Here is a 15,574-nt window from a genome sequence, read left to right on the forward strand (position 1 = left end):
TGTCATCTGAAGAAAATTCAAAGCGAACATCCTCAACTTTGCTGTAAATTGCATGTCCACAGCCTCTATGGGTAAATGATGAACCTTTGTAGATACCTGGTAATCAGCTGATAACGTTTGTTTTTGTTGAACTGCGTGTCCACATTTGGGAAAATTACTAGAGCAATCTCCGATAATGTCGCGCCCAGCTCCCTCTGACCCAGTCAAACAGCCATCGTACTCTGCTGCGTGACGTTACCAAACAGCTGATGCATGGCACCTTTTTACTGTGTCACGTTGCTCTCAGCAGATATCAGATCATTAAATTCCAATTAACCTCAGGTCATTGTAGAAACATAATCTAAATAGCAATAACCAGTGATAGGCACTGAGATAATGCTCATTGTTGGAAGTGTTTTAAATAGCTTATAATTTACTTGTTTACTACATATTTTTCATAAGCAGCCAGTGGTAATGGTTTTCAAATGCATCATAAAGGTGAAGTGAAACAAAATATTGGTAATTTAATATTAAACACAAATTTAAAAAATGAAATAAGACAAATAGTATGATTTCCTATAAGTAGCAACTACAAGGTGAAAATGAACCTTAACTCTCTCCATGAAGGCAGAGAAATCGTGACATTTTATAATAGTTTAAAAGAATTTTTATAATTAGCTTTAAAGAATACTATATAATCAATATCGCGCTATAAGCAATATTTTCAGCTGTACTTTGTATACCCCATCAAACATTAAAAAGTTGAAGAGGATTTAGCAGAAGCAACAGTCTGTCCTGTTTAAGATAAAAACAATAAATGGAAATCCAAGTACTTTACTTAGATTAACTTTGTAATCCTGTATACATCGTGACATTATATGTAAAAACCCAGTACTCACTATTCATCTGCTGCTATTTGTCTTTGCATCAAGCAGATATAGTCAGGCAAAGACAGTAAGGCAGAAGTAAAAAATTAACATTCATCTTTCAAAATAAAATAAGTCTAATCATTGAACCTATTGCACATAAATTCTAACTCTAAAAGCTGAGTAAATTTATTTAGCATAAGGTGCTAGCATTATTATTATAGTATTATTAAGGTGTCAATTTCTTTTAAATATTTGTATTAGAGTTTTTTTGTATTATTATTTAATTAATTACTTTAATTATAACATTAAAGTCACAGTTGAACGAGTCCCTGAAACAGATAACTGTTGGAAGGCAATGTTTTTCTAAGAATGATTTTTAATTAATTGTTAAATCTCATGTTGGGGTGCTTTTACTTTGATAGGTCGCACAGGAAACGATTTTACGTCTCATTCTCTTGCATTTGTTGCAGCTGATAATTAGTGCCTCTCCGGTTGAGCGCTCATACATTGAGAACAAGTGATGAGAGATAAACTACTTTGCGCTCAGGGAGCCGCTCAACTGGTGATATCCTGAATGTTTGTTTTCGCATATTTAGAAGGGAAAAAAGTAAAGAAAAAAAGAACCAACGTGCATCTTCTCGGGGCATATTTAAAGAAAAAGGCGCATCTACCACACGTTTTCCCCATTTTTCTTTCCATTTTGAGCATAAATTGTGATTGGACAAAATATCGTGCAGGATTTCAACCGCGTCAAAGGAGTGGGGCTGCGACACCAAGATGCCTTAAAGCTGGAGTTTAACTTTTCCACGGAGTTCCTATGGAATATAGTCCATTTTTACACATCTTACATGTTGTGCCATCATCCCACGTGAGGAATAAACTATTTGTTTTCTGCATCATGTTGTCCCTCTGGGTCTACATGATATATTGCTGCGTTGGCTACTGCTCTACAGTCCCAAACCTGACGTACAGCCCGGTGAGGAGACACGAGAATGACGCTGCGGCTGACAATCGAGACTCATCTCTGGGAGCGTCCAGGGACCTACTGAATAACGAGAATGAGTTGGACAGCAGGGGAGACGAGTGGAACGAAGTGAGAAGCGAGGCTAAGGCGGTGGATGATAACGCCATGTCAGGTTTTCTTAATGAGACGGAGAGCAAAAAGTTGCCCCAAGCTATTATCATCGGGGTGAAGAAAGGAGGGACCCGGGCGCTGCTGGAGTTTCTGCGGCTGCATCCAGACATCAGGGCGGTGGGAGCAGAGCCGCACTTCTTCGACCGCAACTACGACAAGGGACTAGAGTGGTACAGGTACATATTAGTAGTAATATTATTATTATTAGCATTAGACTTATTATGCCACAAGATTTAAATAAAGTCCAGACACAAGTTTTCAGTGACTGGACGGGTATATTCGAACACCTTTTAAGGGAAAGAGATGTTTGTATAGCGTTTTACAAGAAGACAGAAGCAGAAGTAAAGAAAATTAAAATAAATAGGCCACAAAAAGAAAGCAAAATCCAACCATCACGTGATCAGAAAGATAGGTTAATTAAACCAAGACGTGAAATAAACTGAAAAGACAATCTTGGAATTTGATGAATAAGCTCTAGAAAACGATTATGTTTTTTGGACTTCCATGTTGGAGACAGTTGATTAAAGTGGTGAGGAACATAGAAATTAAAGTCTATCTCTCCTTGCTTCTAGTTCTCCGTTATCCTGAGACAAACAGGGAGTCAGTGCGGTGATTTAAGGACTAGTGTGAAATGCTACCTTGTGTTGGTCAGGAACCTGACAGCTGCATTTTGGATGTCCTGCAGCTGCTTGTTTGATTACCAAGGTATTTGCATTTTCTCAAATCTTTAGCCTCTTTGAGTCTAATTTAGCACTGACTAATAACCCACCCAGTTATGCAAGCATAAAAAAAAGAAAAAAAAAAAGAATAGCTTCTGTTTTTCTGCATTCAGGAAGGAACTCATTAAAAGCAAAGAGAAATTGACTTATAGTGACTGTAATGGTCTGTGATCATGTGATGACATAGAAGTATAAAGCTGAGTCATAAAATGCATGAAAACGCATAAAATGGTAAAAAAAAAAAAAAAAGATGCAGTACAAAATTTTAGTAACCTTAGTTTTAGATAGTGAATTAAAGTTGACCAATGGAGTCTTGAGGAACCACACATGTGGTATTTGTTCAGTCAGATTTGTAATTACCAAATGATACAATAGTAGGTTTCTATTTTTTTCCTTTTTTCTTACCATCCATCTTAAATTTTAGCCTGTAACTCTAACTGAGAGACGAATCAGAGAATCAGAGAAGTTGTACAATATCATTCTTGAGTGTATCTAATTCAAGAAGTCAAAGTGTATTAATGAAGCTTCAGTAATTTCTCTAGATCTCTAATCCAAGGAACATTTTTCTGGAATCTGCAGTTGCTTGCATGTTCCGCACTGTGTAATGCAACATATTTATTCCCTGTCATGGCAACGGGTGTCCTTGTGCTTCATTTCAGTGTGCAGACTCTTGGCTAACTGCAAAAAGCTCAGTAAAAATAATTATATTTCTGAAAATTGTTGATAAAACATGTATACAAAATGTTCCCAGAAATGGTCTGGCCTTACACCAGACCAGCCACATTGTTATTAAGAAATAATCAAAGACGCAGTTGTCTCAGGTGATTGAGCTGAGGGATCAAAAGGCAGTGTCAAAGGATCTAGACACTGTTTCAAAGCTGGCTCCATACAGCTACAATGGGGGAAGTGAAGCATTGTTCAAGGAACTTCGCGCTTAAGCTCCTTTAAGAATTTCCGGTTTTGGACATTTGCAGCGTGTGAAAAGTGACTCCTTTTCTTCACCTATGCTGCTGGCTGGGCATCCAGAATAGATTGGAAACATCCGTTGTATAAACACCTATCTTCTAACAGTTGTTTTCATATTCATGGCATTTGTAGATGCCATGTGTAAAATTCAAACATTTGTCACCTTCTTGGAATCAATCACTTTTAGCATCTGCTTTTTATCTGCAAATAATAACAATAGCTACACTATTGTTGTCCGCCAGTCAAACAGTATGAGTTACTTGTAGATGCCAAATAGGACAAGCGATTTTATAGTTTTGTCTATGCTGCAGCCGATCCTCTGCCTCATCTGTTGTAGTTCTTATCGCCAGGAGGCTGGCTTAATAGAAAAACAAATTTGGGACTTTGCTCTATCTTATTGTGTAGAGTTCATTAATTTCATAATCAAAATAACTTTATTTTGTATACTGTAGAATATATTATTAATCTAAAACAACATTTAATAAAATCATGCTGTACTGACTAACAATGACACATTAAAAAGTTGTGGTATTTTTACCTAAGGTTATGAAATCACTAAAATCATACCAACTCATTCTAAATGAAGTCTCCTTTTTCTCACAAATTAACCATCTTATAAGAACTATATAGAAAAGACTCACTGCTGTCTTTAAGGTTGAGTCCCTCATCTTGAAGTTCTATGTCCCCTTTGGTCAGTAATATGGAAACCCCACAACGATGTCTAGTGATTTGTGCCCCGACATGTTTCACTTTGTTGCCCCCCAGACTATTGATAAGGAATCTCTTGGGGAGAGGAGCTGTCTGTTGGGTGGGCTTGTCGGCTCCGACGGTGGGATTGAGTTGTGTCTGCTGTTGGCAGCCCTCTATGTCCATCCTCCTTGGAGCCCCACACAGAGGATGGGCCCTCACACAGCAGGACGCCATGCACACTAAAATGTTTTCACCCTTTGGAAGAAAAACAGAAGCAGATAGGCGATTGTGCACGCTTACTAACACAGGAGCGGAGGACTCAATTCCCAAAAGCCGTGGGAACGGCTCCCTCTGGCGCCCCCTCCTTTTCTCATCAATGGGATAACTTCCTCCTATGTATCTTTTTTTGGACAGATTAACTACTCATTTAGTGAACCAAGTCTTAGATCAGGCTCCTCTGGGCTTTATACAGTAGATGTGACTTAATTGCTGTAATCATGTTTTTCCTCTTGAGACTCCAAAAAAAGAACAAAGAGAAGCTTTCTTGCAAATTCACTAAGGGTGTCAAAAGAAGATGGCCTAATCCTCCTCTGAGCCCCAGGGGAGCTTAGTGCAGGCCAGTGGCAGATAGAGGGCAGTAAATTTAAACAGAGCCTTTTCTTACTGCTGCGCTATGGTGCTCAAGGAAAAGGGGATGCTGGAGGACCCCTGAGGACTGCATTAACCCTGACAATAAAGGAGCAGACAATTAGTGTGAAACATGTTTTCTCTGCCTTCACTTTGTATGCAAATGTGCTCAGAAGGGTGAAAGTGTCCTTTGACGAAGCCCGGTAGGAGTTCATCAGAAAGAAGCAGTCACTGGAACCTGCCCCTCCAAAAAAAAAATTCTCAAAAGCTTTTTAGTCTCAAAGTTGACTTTCAGAAAACAGTGTTTGAAGAGCTGGACTTCCCAAAAGCAGGTTAGTTGTAGTCCAGGAGGTTTTTGTTTTTTTTTGCTTACTTGACTATTTTAGCTGAAAAGATTAAGATGAACTGATTCAAAGTAATGCATCAGCATCACACTGACATGAAAATAATGGGAACAGCATTATAATGAGATGCTTTAAAGTAGCAAGTCACACAATCAGGTTTCAGATCCACTAGTTTTTACTGTTCAAACAAAATTTAGATATATTTTAGGAGCATTCTTAAAATACGTGATCTACGTCATCAGTAGAGATGCACCAGTTAGATGTTACTCATTGAAACTGTCAGGTTTTCCCTTGATTGACTAAAAAAATATTTTTCCCCAATCCACGAAATGCATAGCAACTAAAAACAAAATCATTCAGAATAATTTCTCTTTTTCGTCTGATAATAAGAATGAAAATAGGTCAAAATTGGACCTTTAAGAAAACAGGAAATCTGTAAGAGCCTTATTGGTGCATCTTCAATTGTTATTTCTGGTAAAGTAACACTTCTCCCTCTGATTTCAAAGACTACACTGGAAATTTGTGGCTTCAACCCCTCTGGGCTCTGTCTTGAAGCAATTTGTCAAACTGCTGCACTTATTGCTGCACTCTGGAAAAAAAACTGAAACAAAGCAAGCTTTCTCCATTATGTCCCCTTGAGTTCTTCACTTCTCCATGTCAGGCCTTTGTGGAGTCTTCAGAGAAAATGGGCCTCTAGTTTCTGTCTGTCTCCCTCGCTGCACAGAACGTCAGAGCATCTTGAGAAAGCGGCAGCTCGCTTAAGCCATCCCTGTTGTGCTTGTTTGAAGCCTTGCTTTGCCCTGAGCTGATCCTTTCACAGACCTGTATGTATCCTCGGGGAATTACTTAATGGTTCCAAACCACTCCGTAAGTCGAAAATGCACATGCAAAAACTGCAATTCATCTCTGTAACAGTTCCAACAAGAGGCATTTTGGAAAAAAACTATGACGTACAATACAGATCTTTGCAATTTTAGCTAAAGGTTTTTTGTTCTAGTCTTTCAGTCAATCGTAATGCATTTACAGAACCAAGCAATGTTATCTGAAATGATTCAATGTGATACTTCAAGCAGCATTTTAGTGTTTTCGTCTTTTGAGTCATCCCAAGCTCAGTAACAAAGACTTGCAGACTGTTGTTTTTCTTAATACATCAGCTTGACATTTTTGCCAGACCATAGGAAATGTGTTGTCCAGTGGTGGTTTTTGATACGGATTTAGGACAGTTGCCTACTGCATCAGAAAAAAGGCCATACAAGCACTAGACCAAAAAATCTACATGTAGTATACATTTTTGTGGATATATGATAGAAATGTTTTCTGAAAGTCCGTGTGCATAAAATAGTTTACTCACTGATAGTCATGCAACAATCAATCAGTCAGGGATGACCAGTGATTGGCTGGTAAAATGGTGAAGAGGAATCATTTAAAGAGTCAAAATGACACCCTTCACCTGCCTCCCTTTTTCTGTAAACACATTAAGAGCATGTACTTTGACACATTTTTCTTCTTGAGATGTGGGAGCCAAATCTTGATGTATAAATGGTAATTATTTCACAATGATTTTTATAGCTGGATTCATTACTCCTAATTATTGCTACATTTACTTTAAATTTATTTAATTAATTATAGGCTTTAGAAAATAGAGGCTTTATAATAAATCATTTGTGATAAATCATATTCTTTATCAAACAGCAATATTTGATAAAAGATCAAAGTGGTTTTTTTTATTCAAATAGATAATTGGTGATGATGGAATCAATAAATAGACATATATGATATGTATTGCAATACAGCAATTTCTTTATTATCGTGGATCTCAATATTAATGTTCATATCAAGCAATAAATGCTTCATATTTCAAGATTTGTGTGTTTATTGTTATCTCTTCTGAGATAACAATAAACAGTTATCTCAGAAATTAGATAACTTTTTATCTAGAAATTAAACACATTCTTCATTGGAATGAAAGAATACAAAAAGCTAATTTAGCGATGTGGCACTTTGAATTTAAGCCACTAAACTCAGCACATTGCTTTTCAGTGAGAATGTGACTTCATATATTCGACTTCAAAAGTAGTGCATTAACATGCCTGTTCTTCCTCAGTCTGAATGCTGCACAATTAATCAAAAGGCAGAAATAAAGTAAAAGCAGGATGGGAACATTTTCCATGTTTCTCTTTATACTCTACCTTAGTACCAAAGTAGCAGAGGTGGAGGTGTTGGTTTACATTACAAAACTTGCAATAGTTTTGCGCACATTTGAAGCTTTAAGCTTTATGATGACTTAACATGTAATGATCTAAATTTTCTTCTAGAACAACAACAACAACATTTAAAAGTAAATAAATTCCAGGATTCTAATTTGTTTTTCCAGGATGACCTATGTACTCATTGTTCTCCTTCTTCCGCTTTTTATGTCTTTGTTTCCATGTGGCCTTTAGCTACTGACAGTAATAGCAGAGGCTGGAAAAAAAAAAATACACTTCTCTATCTTTGCTGTTCTGGAACACTTCAATGCCAGTAAGAAGGCCATTTCAGTAAGGTGTGATGAAGATGCCTTTCAGTACCTGATAAGACTAGCTGCAGTGTCCAGAGGATGGTACTCCTCAAGACGTAATCTCTTTCTGTCTGGGCATTTTCTCACAGTAAAATAGTATGATTATTCCAAGTGGCTGCATACCACCACTTCTTGCCTTGCGTTTGAGAAGAGAGACGATTCCAACAGTAGCCTGATCCTTCACAGAGCAGCAGTGTAGGATAAGAATGTGCAAAAGCAGGAGATGATAGGGGAGCGTTTTATGGTGTTGCCCTTTGTCTCTAAAAAGATGGAACACAGATGTCACTTAGAGTAAGTTTAGATGAATCCAGCACAAAAAGGAGAACGCTGCTAGTTTTGATCTTATTTCAGTTTTGGTCTTATTCAGGTAATTAGTGCTTCATCGAGCTGACAAAAGCATAAAGCTGCATGCACTGACGTCGTAAATTCCTACCTTTGAACCTGCTTCCTGATAAACAGGAATGTAAACAACACTCATTTTATCTCTCCAGCAGCTTTTTATAAATGGACACACCTGAATGTCTGGGAGCCAAAATAAAGACAACAGTGCACTACACTTGAAGGTTATGTCTAAAGGAAGGAAGGAAAAAGTAAAGGCATTGTCCGGAATGACAGCTTAGCTTCAGTGTTAGTGGGAAACCTGTTTCTAAACATCTTTTCTTTACTTATGCTGTTTCTCATTTCTCTCCTGTTTTTGTCAGTCCTTTTGTCTACCTTTTTCAAGAGCCCTCACTACCCTCTTGTTGCCTTCATCTTAATTTGTGACAAGTCTAGAAGATTTTTCATTGGTAAAAAAACATTCAACGCTTACAGTAATTCCTCTTCCCCTGTTTTGAAAGTTCAAAAATTGTGAATTTATTTGGGAAAACTGATCTCTTTTCATATATAACAATAATGATCAACTTTTGTCCGATTTCCTCATTGCCGATCTCAAAACATCGTTATCCCAGCTTGCCCAGTCAGAGATGTTGTCGTGTTTTGCAGCAAAATTAGTACTCGTTGTACTTTTCACATTCTTTGTTCGTGCCATTGACTATAAGGTTTTAGTGTCCCTTTGGCTTCAGAAAAGGCCTGTAGCGACATGTGTTTCCAAGAGAGGCAGAAGATAATTGCAGATGGTTCTGATAGAGTTGTGTGTGTCACTTGTACCTGTTACCTTGATTAGGCTTGTGGGGTTTTCAACACAAACAGTGGTTACCAAGGCTCTGTGGAGAAGGGAACATAGCTATTGTCTACATATAATGGTAATCTGTCCACACACAATTTCAGTCTTATGTACATCATCAGAATAAAATGCCTGACCATATTTATAAAGTAATTGGTGAAGCTAAGGAATCTAAGGGACACTGTACCAACTGTTCAGCATTGTGGTGGTAGTCTCATGCTCCCAGTAGTGAAACTTTTGTTAAATGTTACGACAAGATATTGACCCAAATCACACATGAAAACAGTTTTGTAACAGCTTAAAGTGGACTAACATAGACCTGACCATGACAAAAAGCATATTGTTTCTTCTCAACCTACTAATGGACATGTAGAAGGTGCATGTATATATTTGAGCCACCGCCTGTATTATGTAACTTTGACTTTGTGCATAAATGAGACAATTCACAATGAATATAAAATTGCACACTCAAAATTTGTGTTAAAATATTTGAAGTTGATTAATTGTTTTCTAAACAAACTCTCAAAATAAGACAATTTTAATGCATCTTTAAAACCTTTAGGTTGATATGACATTCATGACTGCATGTCCACATCATCACAAAATCCCTTCACACCATTATTTATCAATTTTAATATTTGCATTCAACTTATAATGGAATTTTATATTCTCTCAAGCTTACCGTGTGCATATGAAGCAATAGGTGGATTTCATGTCATCATCCCTTTGAGTTTAGGGGGAAATAATAAAAAATGCAATACCAAGATAAGCAATCAGTTTTTCTCTCTTACCCACAAAATCACATAGACAATTTTTTGTGTTTTTCCACCACATACTCATACATTTTTTAGATAAAAGCTACTGGGTTTGGAGAGGAGTATTGAAACTCAGGGCGTGCATACCAACAGATGTTTGGAAATTATGGTAATCAAGTTAATGACATGGCTCCTCCGTTTTCCTGTTGCTTCATTTAAATCAAGCACTAACAATCACAATCTTGGAATACTGTATATATGAGAATTTATATTTTTGCCTGCTGTGAAGCCTATGAGGTATGTTGGGAGCCAATACTGGTGAAGTCAAAACTTTCCATTAAATATTCTGCACACACCACTTAGCATAAGACATCCGTCGAATCAGCGTGAGCCACCATTCTGTAATGAAGGCCTGCGGGAAGTAAGGTTTGTGGTTGGGGGAATGAAGAAGCTAAATGATCATCTCTTATCGTTCCAGCACAATGCACCTGTACCTAGCATGTTTTATTCTTTGTACAACCTGTGCAGCTAATTTCTTTCTGCTTGCCCTTGTGAATTACTCACAAACCATTGACTCTCATCACAGTGGCCACCCATCCTTCTCTCCTTCTCTCTAGAGACCAACCAGCCACCCAGTTTGCCAGGAAGGCGCTCCAATAGTCTTACTCTTGCTTGTGAGATTTAGTCCTAATCCCCTTTGGGTCACTTTAGCCATTATCCTGTCAGGGCTGCAGTTAACAGGCTTTAGCTATGACTAACATGAGCTGTCTTTGACCAAAGATTAGCAATTTTAAGTATAGACTTAATTATTTTCTGCATTCTCTTCAAAGGAATGCAAAAGTTTGTCATAAAAGATGTACAAAGCATGCTGCCTTTTCTTAGTTGGGCTAATGTCAGTTTTAATAAATGTAGGGAGTCTTTCATAATCAACTTTTAAGACAGAATTTAGCTCTTAAAATAGAAAAAATAAAAAGAGATAAGTGGAGGTCGAACACATCTTCAACTTCAAATTGTGTTTGTAGGGAATCACTTATGACTGACAAGACTGCTTCTCTTCTTGGCACTTTCTGTCTCTTTATGTACATTCAAAGACTCGGTTAATGCTACTAATGACGTCAGCAATTGTCATCTTGATGATGATAGCTCTGGTGAGGCAGCACTTTTAAAGCTTGACACAAAGCGACTGTGTCAACGCTAATCTTGTCTTCGTCTGGTTTTGCACTTTGTTTGAATTAGTTGATGGTGTTGAACAAAACCCACGTAGAGTTTTGTTGAAAAGAGTAGGTCTTTGACATTCTTTGTTTCGTTTTTCAGGGAACTGATGCCCAAGTCGTCAGAGGACCAGTTGACCATGGAGAAGACCCCCAGCTACTTTGTCACAAGAGAAGTCCCATCTCGGATCTACTCCATGTCTAAAGACACCAAACTGATCGTTGTTGTACGAAATCCTGTCACCCGAGCCATCTCGGACTATACCCAAACCCGCTCCAAAAAGCCGGACATCCCCTCCTTTGAGAGCCTCACTTTTAAGAACATATCAGCAGGTCTGATTGACACCACATGGAGCGCTGTTCAGATCGGCATGTACGCCAGACACCTTGAACAGTGGCTCCAATTCTTCCCCATGGAGCAGTTGCTGTTTGTTAGTGGAGAGCGTCTCATTACCGACCCTGCGGGTGAGATGGCTCGTGTTCAGGACTTCCTTAGACTTCGGAGGGTGGTCACGGAGAAGTATTTCCACTTTAACCCAACAAAAGGATTCCCTTGCCTTAAAAGACCAGAGTTGAACACCAAGCCACACTGCCTGGGAAAAACCAAAGGCAGGACCCATCCGAATATTGACCCGCAGGTTGTGAGGACTTTAAGGGATTTCTATAAACCCTTCAATAGGAAGTTTTACAAGATGACTGGTCACAACTTTGGCTGGGATTAAGCAAGATATGACAGACTAATGCTGGTTCTTTGTCTGTGTTTTTTTAATAATCATTCAGGACATATTGTGATACAGTGTATGTACAATATTTAGCTGTGTGTAAAAAGTTCAGAAGTCTATTTTATAATAATTTATTGTTAAGATATTAAGTCACAAAGCTGCCTGATCAGTTTATTCGTGTTTTCAAGTCCCATGAGGTGTTTTTTTCCAGAAGCACAGGTATTTTAAGGTATTTTCAACCTAAACGTTTTTTGCCTTTTGTTTCACCCTAATCAGATTAGGATTCAGCTCCCCAACAAACTGGTAATATCCCCTTAACATTAGCCTGACCCTCAGAGGACTGTGCACCCACTTAGGTGGGTCGATATAGACCTCAGCTGATCCTGTGCAACTTGCCAGGTGGATCAATACAGTAATAGGTCCTCATCATGTCAATTAGGCCTGAGTGATGGCATCTCCTTGATCTTGTGTGTCTCATTATAACATCTGTCTATCAGTAGCACAATGCTTTTGGTTGAGCCGTAAGCCAAAGTCAAGTTGATATAAAATTATATATGATCGTTTTTTTTTACTTTATTATCTTATTATATTTATCCAAAAGGGAGTCCAGGCACAACACCATGGGGGATATTATTATCAGTTTTTCATGAAATTGCTCCTCAGTTTTTATAATGCCTAAACACAAGATTATTTTATGAGAAAAGCCATACAGCTCAGTTACATGTATTGATCCGTATTGAAACTGCTGGGATTTATTGCTCTGCGCAGCTTTTTTTACTGCAGTGTGTTAATTATGCACTGTTCCCATAAAAAAAAAAACGAGCATCTCTTTCTCAACCTTCAGTGACACCTGACAGGATTTAATATATACCCTGCTACTTCTGAGGTTTCTCTGTTAACTTTGGTTTTATGGCTGAGTTTTATTCAGCCTCAATTGACATGCCTTTGTGAGCTTTTTTTGGCATCAGCCAGTATTCACTATTCACAATCTGCAGCCATGTGGGAAAGGCACTATGCTGTATGGACTGATTTACAACACAAACACTGAAATCAAACAGTTTCAAATGAGATCTTGATGCAAATCTGCAGTCATGTGGGTTTTATGAAGTAGAAAATAAATCTTTTTTGCCAGTATACTTTGTCATGTTTTTATGTGTGATGTTTCAAAATGGGGCCTTTGTTAAATTTGGTGTGTTGCTAATGGGCTATCCTCTTAATACCTGTTTACATTGCTGGATCCCTGCAGGGAAAAGCAGACTGCTGTGTCTAATTTACCATCTTGCACATTATTTTGCTAATTAGGAGAGTGCTTTTAACTACTTTTTAGCTGTTTCAGCCTCCCACTGCTGCCACTGGAAGGATGTTGTTGCCATGACCCCAACAAATAATAAAAGTGTCAGGTTTCCCTTCTGGAGAGCAAGGAGATATTACAAAACACTTTATGCCTCTTGGTGACACTTAACTTTGCACAATAATATTGTGTCAGTCAGCCATGTCCTTTAACACTAATAACCTCTAAGGAGATGCTGACAAGCATAGTATTTGCTTTGATCTCACAACTATTTTGTCTTGTAATACACTCCGACATTTTTTATTTTTAGGAGTCTTGCGTTTTCTGAGGCTTGCTTTGAGCAAGTGCTTTCCATCGTGAAGAGCTGATGCTATAAGAAGATATGAATCAGCTTTCTCTGTTAATCTTTATTTAACTCCCATTCAAAACACCTTCATTTACCTGAGATTTCCAAAGGTGATGAAACCAGTCTCCCTGGTGTCAGGCAGGCTGTCTGATCACCCAGGAAGCATCTCCCTTTGCAATTAAATGGATGGAGGAGGTGTGCTGTAATTGCTAGGCTCCCATTTGGGAAATCAATGTTAGCATACATCCCTTCAGGCTGTTGTAAGGGAGGTTCCTTATGTTTGAAGGCTGGGAAGACAAGAAAAATACACATCTCGCAGCCTGGAGAGTTAAGTCCCTTTAAACATCTATACGGTCGGAGATGAAATCTGAGGTTCTGAATAAAAGTGAAGGGATATAAAATGTCTCGCACTCAACAGAGTGCTTGGTTCAAAGAACAGCGGTGCAGAATTTTGGGGCAACAGAATAAACTATTTTCTTTAGGATTTTAGTAGAATTTTTCTTTTTGTGTTATTATGTGCAGTGCCTTATATATAATTATATAATTATGGCGTGGAAGCGAAGTGGTTTTCAACATTTTGTGCAAATGAAGGGTGGCATATGTATCCAGCTGCTCCAAAACATTTGGTCCCTTCTGACCAGAGCATCTTGTACATGTTTGTTATGTACTCTAAATAGGTCACTGCAAACTGAGGACTTCTGATAGTTCTTTTTGGAGTGTGCACAGATGTTAACAAGTCGTCCCAACTGAATCTCACAAGCTTCCTCAGTCTGATTACTGTCAGCTTAGGTGAGGCTTTATGTCTTTGCAGGCTTGTAACTGATCAATCATTGGTTGATGGTGGACCAATGCGTAGTTGAGATATTCAAAGTTTGGAATATTGTTTATATCTTAGCCTATAACTTTTCCAAAGCTTTATCCCTAATGTGTCTGTCCTGTTTCTAGGACTTCATGGTGTTGGCCAGTCAGCCATCCATTTATAGTTCTGTTTATTCAATTGAACAGTTAACTCCACTACAATTAGCAAAAAACTCTCACTACCTAGAATAATTTTTTTCTGGTTAAAATTAAAGTTAGTGTTGCAGAAGGTACAACACTGTTTTCTAAATGTCGTTTTCTTTGTCGAGTTAAAATTCAATGGTCAAAGTTTAATTCAGCTCTAAAAGTTTAATACTGTACAATTTCACAAAGTGCAAGAACAACACACAGCCATTACTCTAAAATCTTAAATCATTGGACTAATCTAATCAAAAAGACAAAAACAATCTGTTTGTCACTTTGGTTTGTTTCAGATGTGTTAAATTCATTTGCCTCCTACCCTGTCCATTAATCTTTTATTAACCATTGTGAAAACCTTAATCCTAATCCAGTGAGAAGGACAAGCATTAATCCGAGACAGCAGACGTGGAGTTGACAGTTTGTGCTGACATAGCTTTCAAATCTAATCCTTCTTCTGAAAGAACCTGTGGTTTTGTGTGGGATCAACTTATGTAACTTCAAATACAAAAGAGATCAAATACCTACTGTCAAGACAGATGTTTCTCTAAACGCAGATTCGTTCAAAGCACACAAGCTCTGGACGCCCAAGGCTAGCAAGGTCAAATCTAATTACCGTATTAACTGCTGTCAGATTCTGATATGTTGTTATTGTACCTTGGCTAGGGTAGGGCAGGATCTACCTTGTGGATGCTCTGCTGAATCTGAATACACTTTTTCAAAACACATTGCGTGACTAAATGTTTGTGAGCACAATCACCTTAAAATAACACGGCATATTTTTCATTTTACTTTGCTGGAATACAAGGAGGGCTAAACATTTTAGCATGCAGCTAACATCATACAAAACTTGAAATTGAGCAATTGTTTAAACTACGATGAAACACACATTCTCGAAAAGCTCTTCAGATTTCTGTAGTCATGTTTCACTTTCTAACTGCTTTGATTCTAATAAGCTCTTTAAATACAGGCATATTTTCCTGTTTTGTTTGTCAAAGTGTCCATATGTTGGTTTTAAATTCAGCTAACGATGTTCTTTTGTGGTCTCTGGAGGAATATTTGGTTGTTCTGGTGCAAGGAGTAAAATCTTTTGTTCTTTCATTTGACCCTTATGCTAATTATATTGCATGTACTCTTAAAACGTTTGGTTTTTAATCTTTTTACATTTTTATACATTACTTCAAACAGATGGGACCAATATA

At 37.9% G+C, this 15,574-nt stretch overlaps 1 protein-coding gene across 1 annotated transcript; it reads left to right on the plus strand.

The window, feature by feature from the left end:
- The first annotated feature begins 1,352 nt into the window (after positions 1-1,352).
- On the plus strand, positions 1,353-12,873 carry hs3st3b1a (heparan sulfate (glucosamine) 3-O-sulfotransferase 3B1a). Its single transcript, XM_032588577.1, has 2 exons — positions 1,353-2,159; positions 11,121-12,873. The coding sequence occupies exons 1-2, from the start codon at positions 1,666-1,668 to the stop codon at positions 11,737-11,739; spliced, it is 1,113 nt and encodes a 370-aa protein (XP_032444468.1). The 5' UTR covers positions 1,353-1,665; the 3' UTR covers positions 11,740-12,873.
- The last annotated feature ends 2,701 nt before the right edge of the window (positions 12,874-15,574 follow it).

The sequence above is a fragment of the Xiphophorus hellerii genome, chromosome 16 (assembly GCF_003331165.1).
Source record: "Xiphophorus hellerii strain 12219 chromosome 16, Xiphophorus_hellerii-4.1, whole genome shotgun sequence".
NCBI lineage: Eukaryota > Metazoa > Chordata > Actinopteri > Cyprinodontiformes > Poeciliidae > Xiphophorus > Xiphophorus hellerii.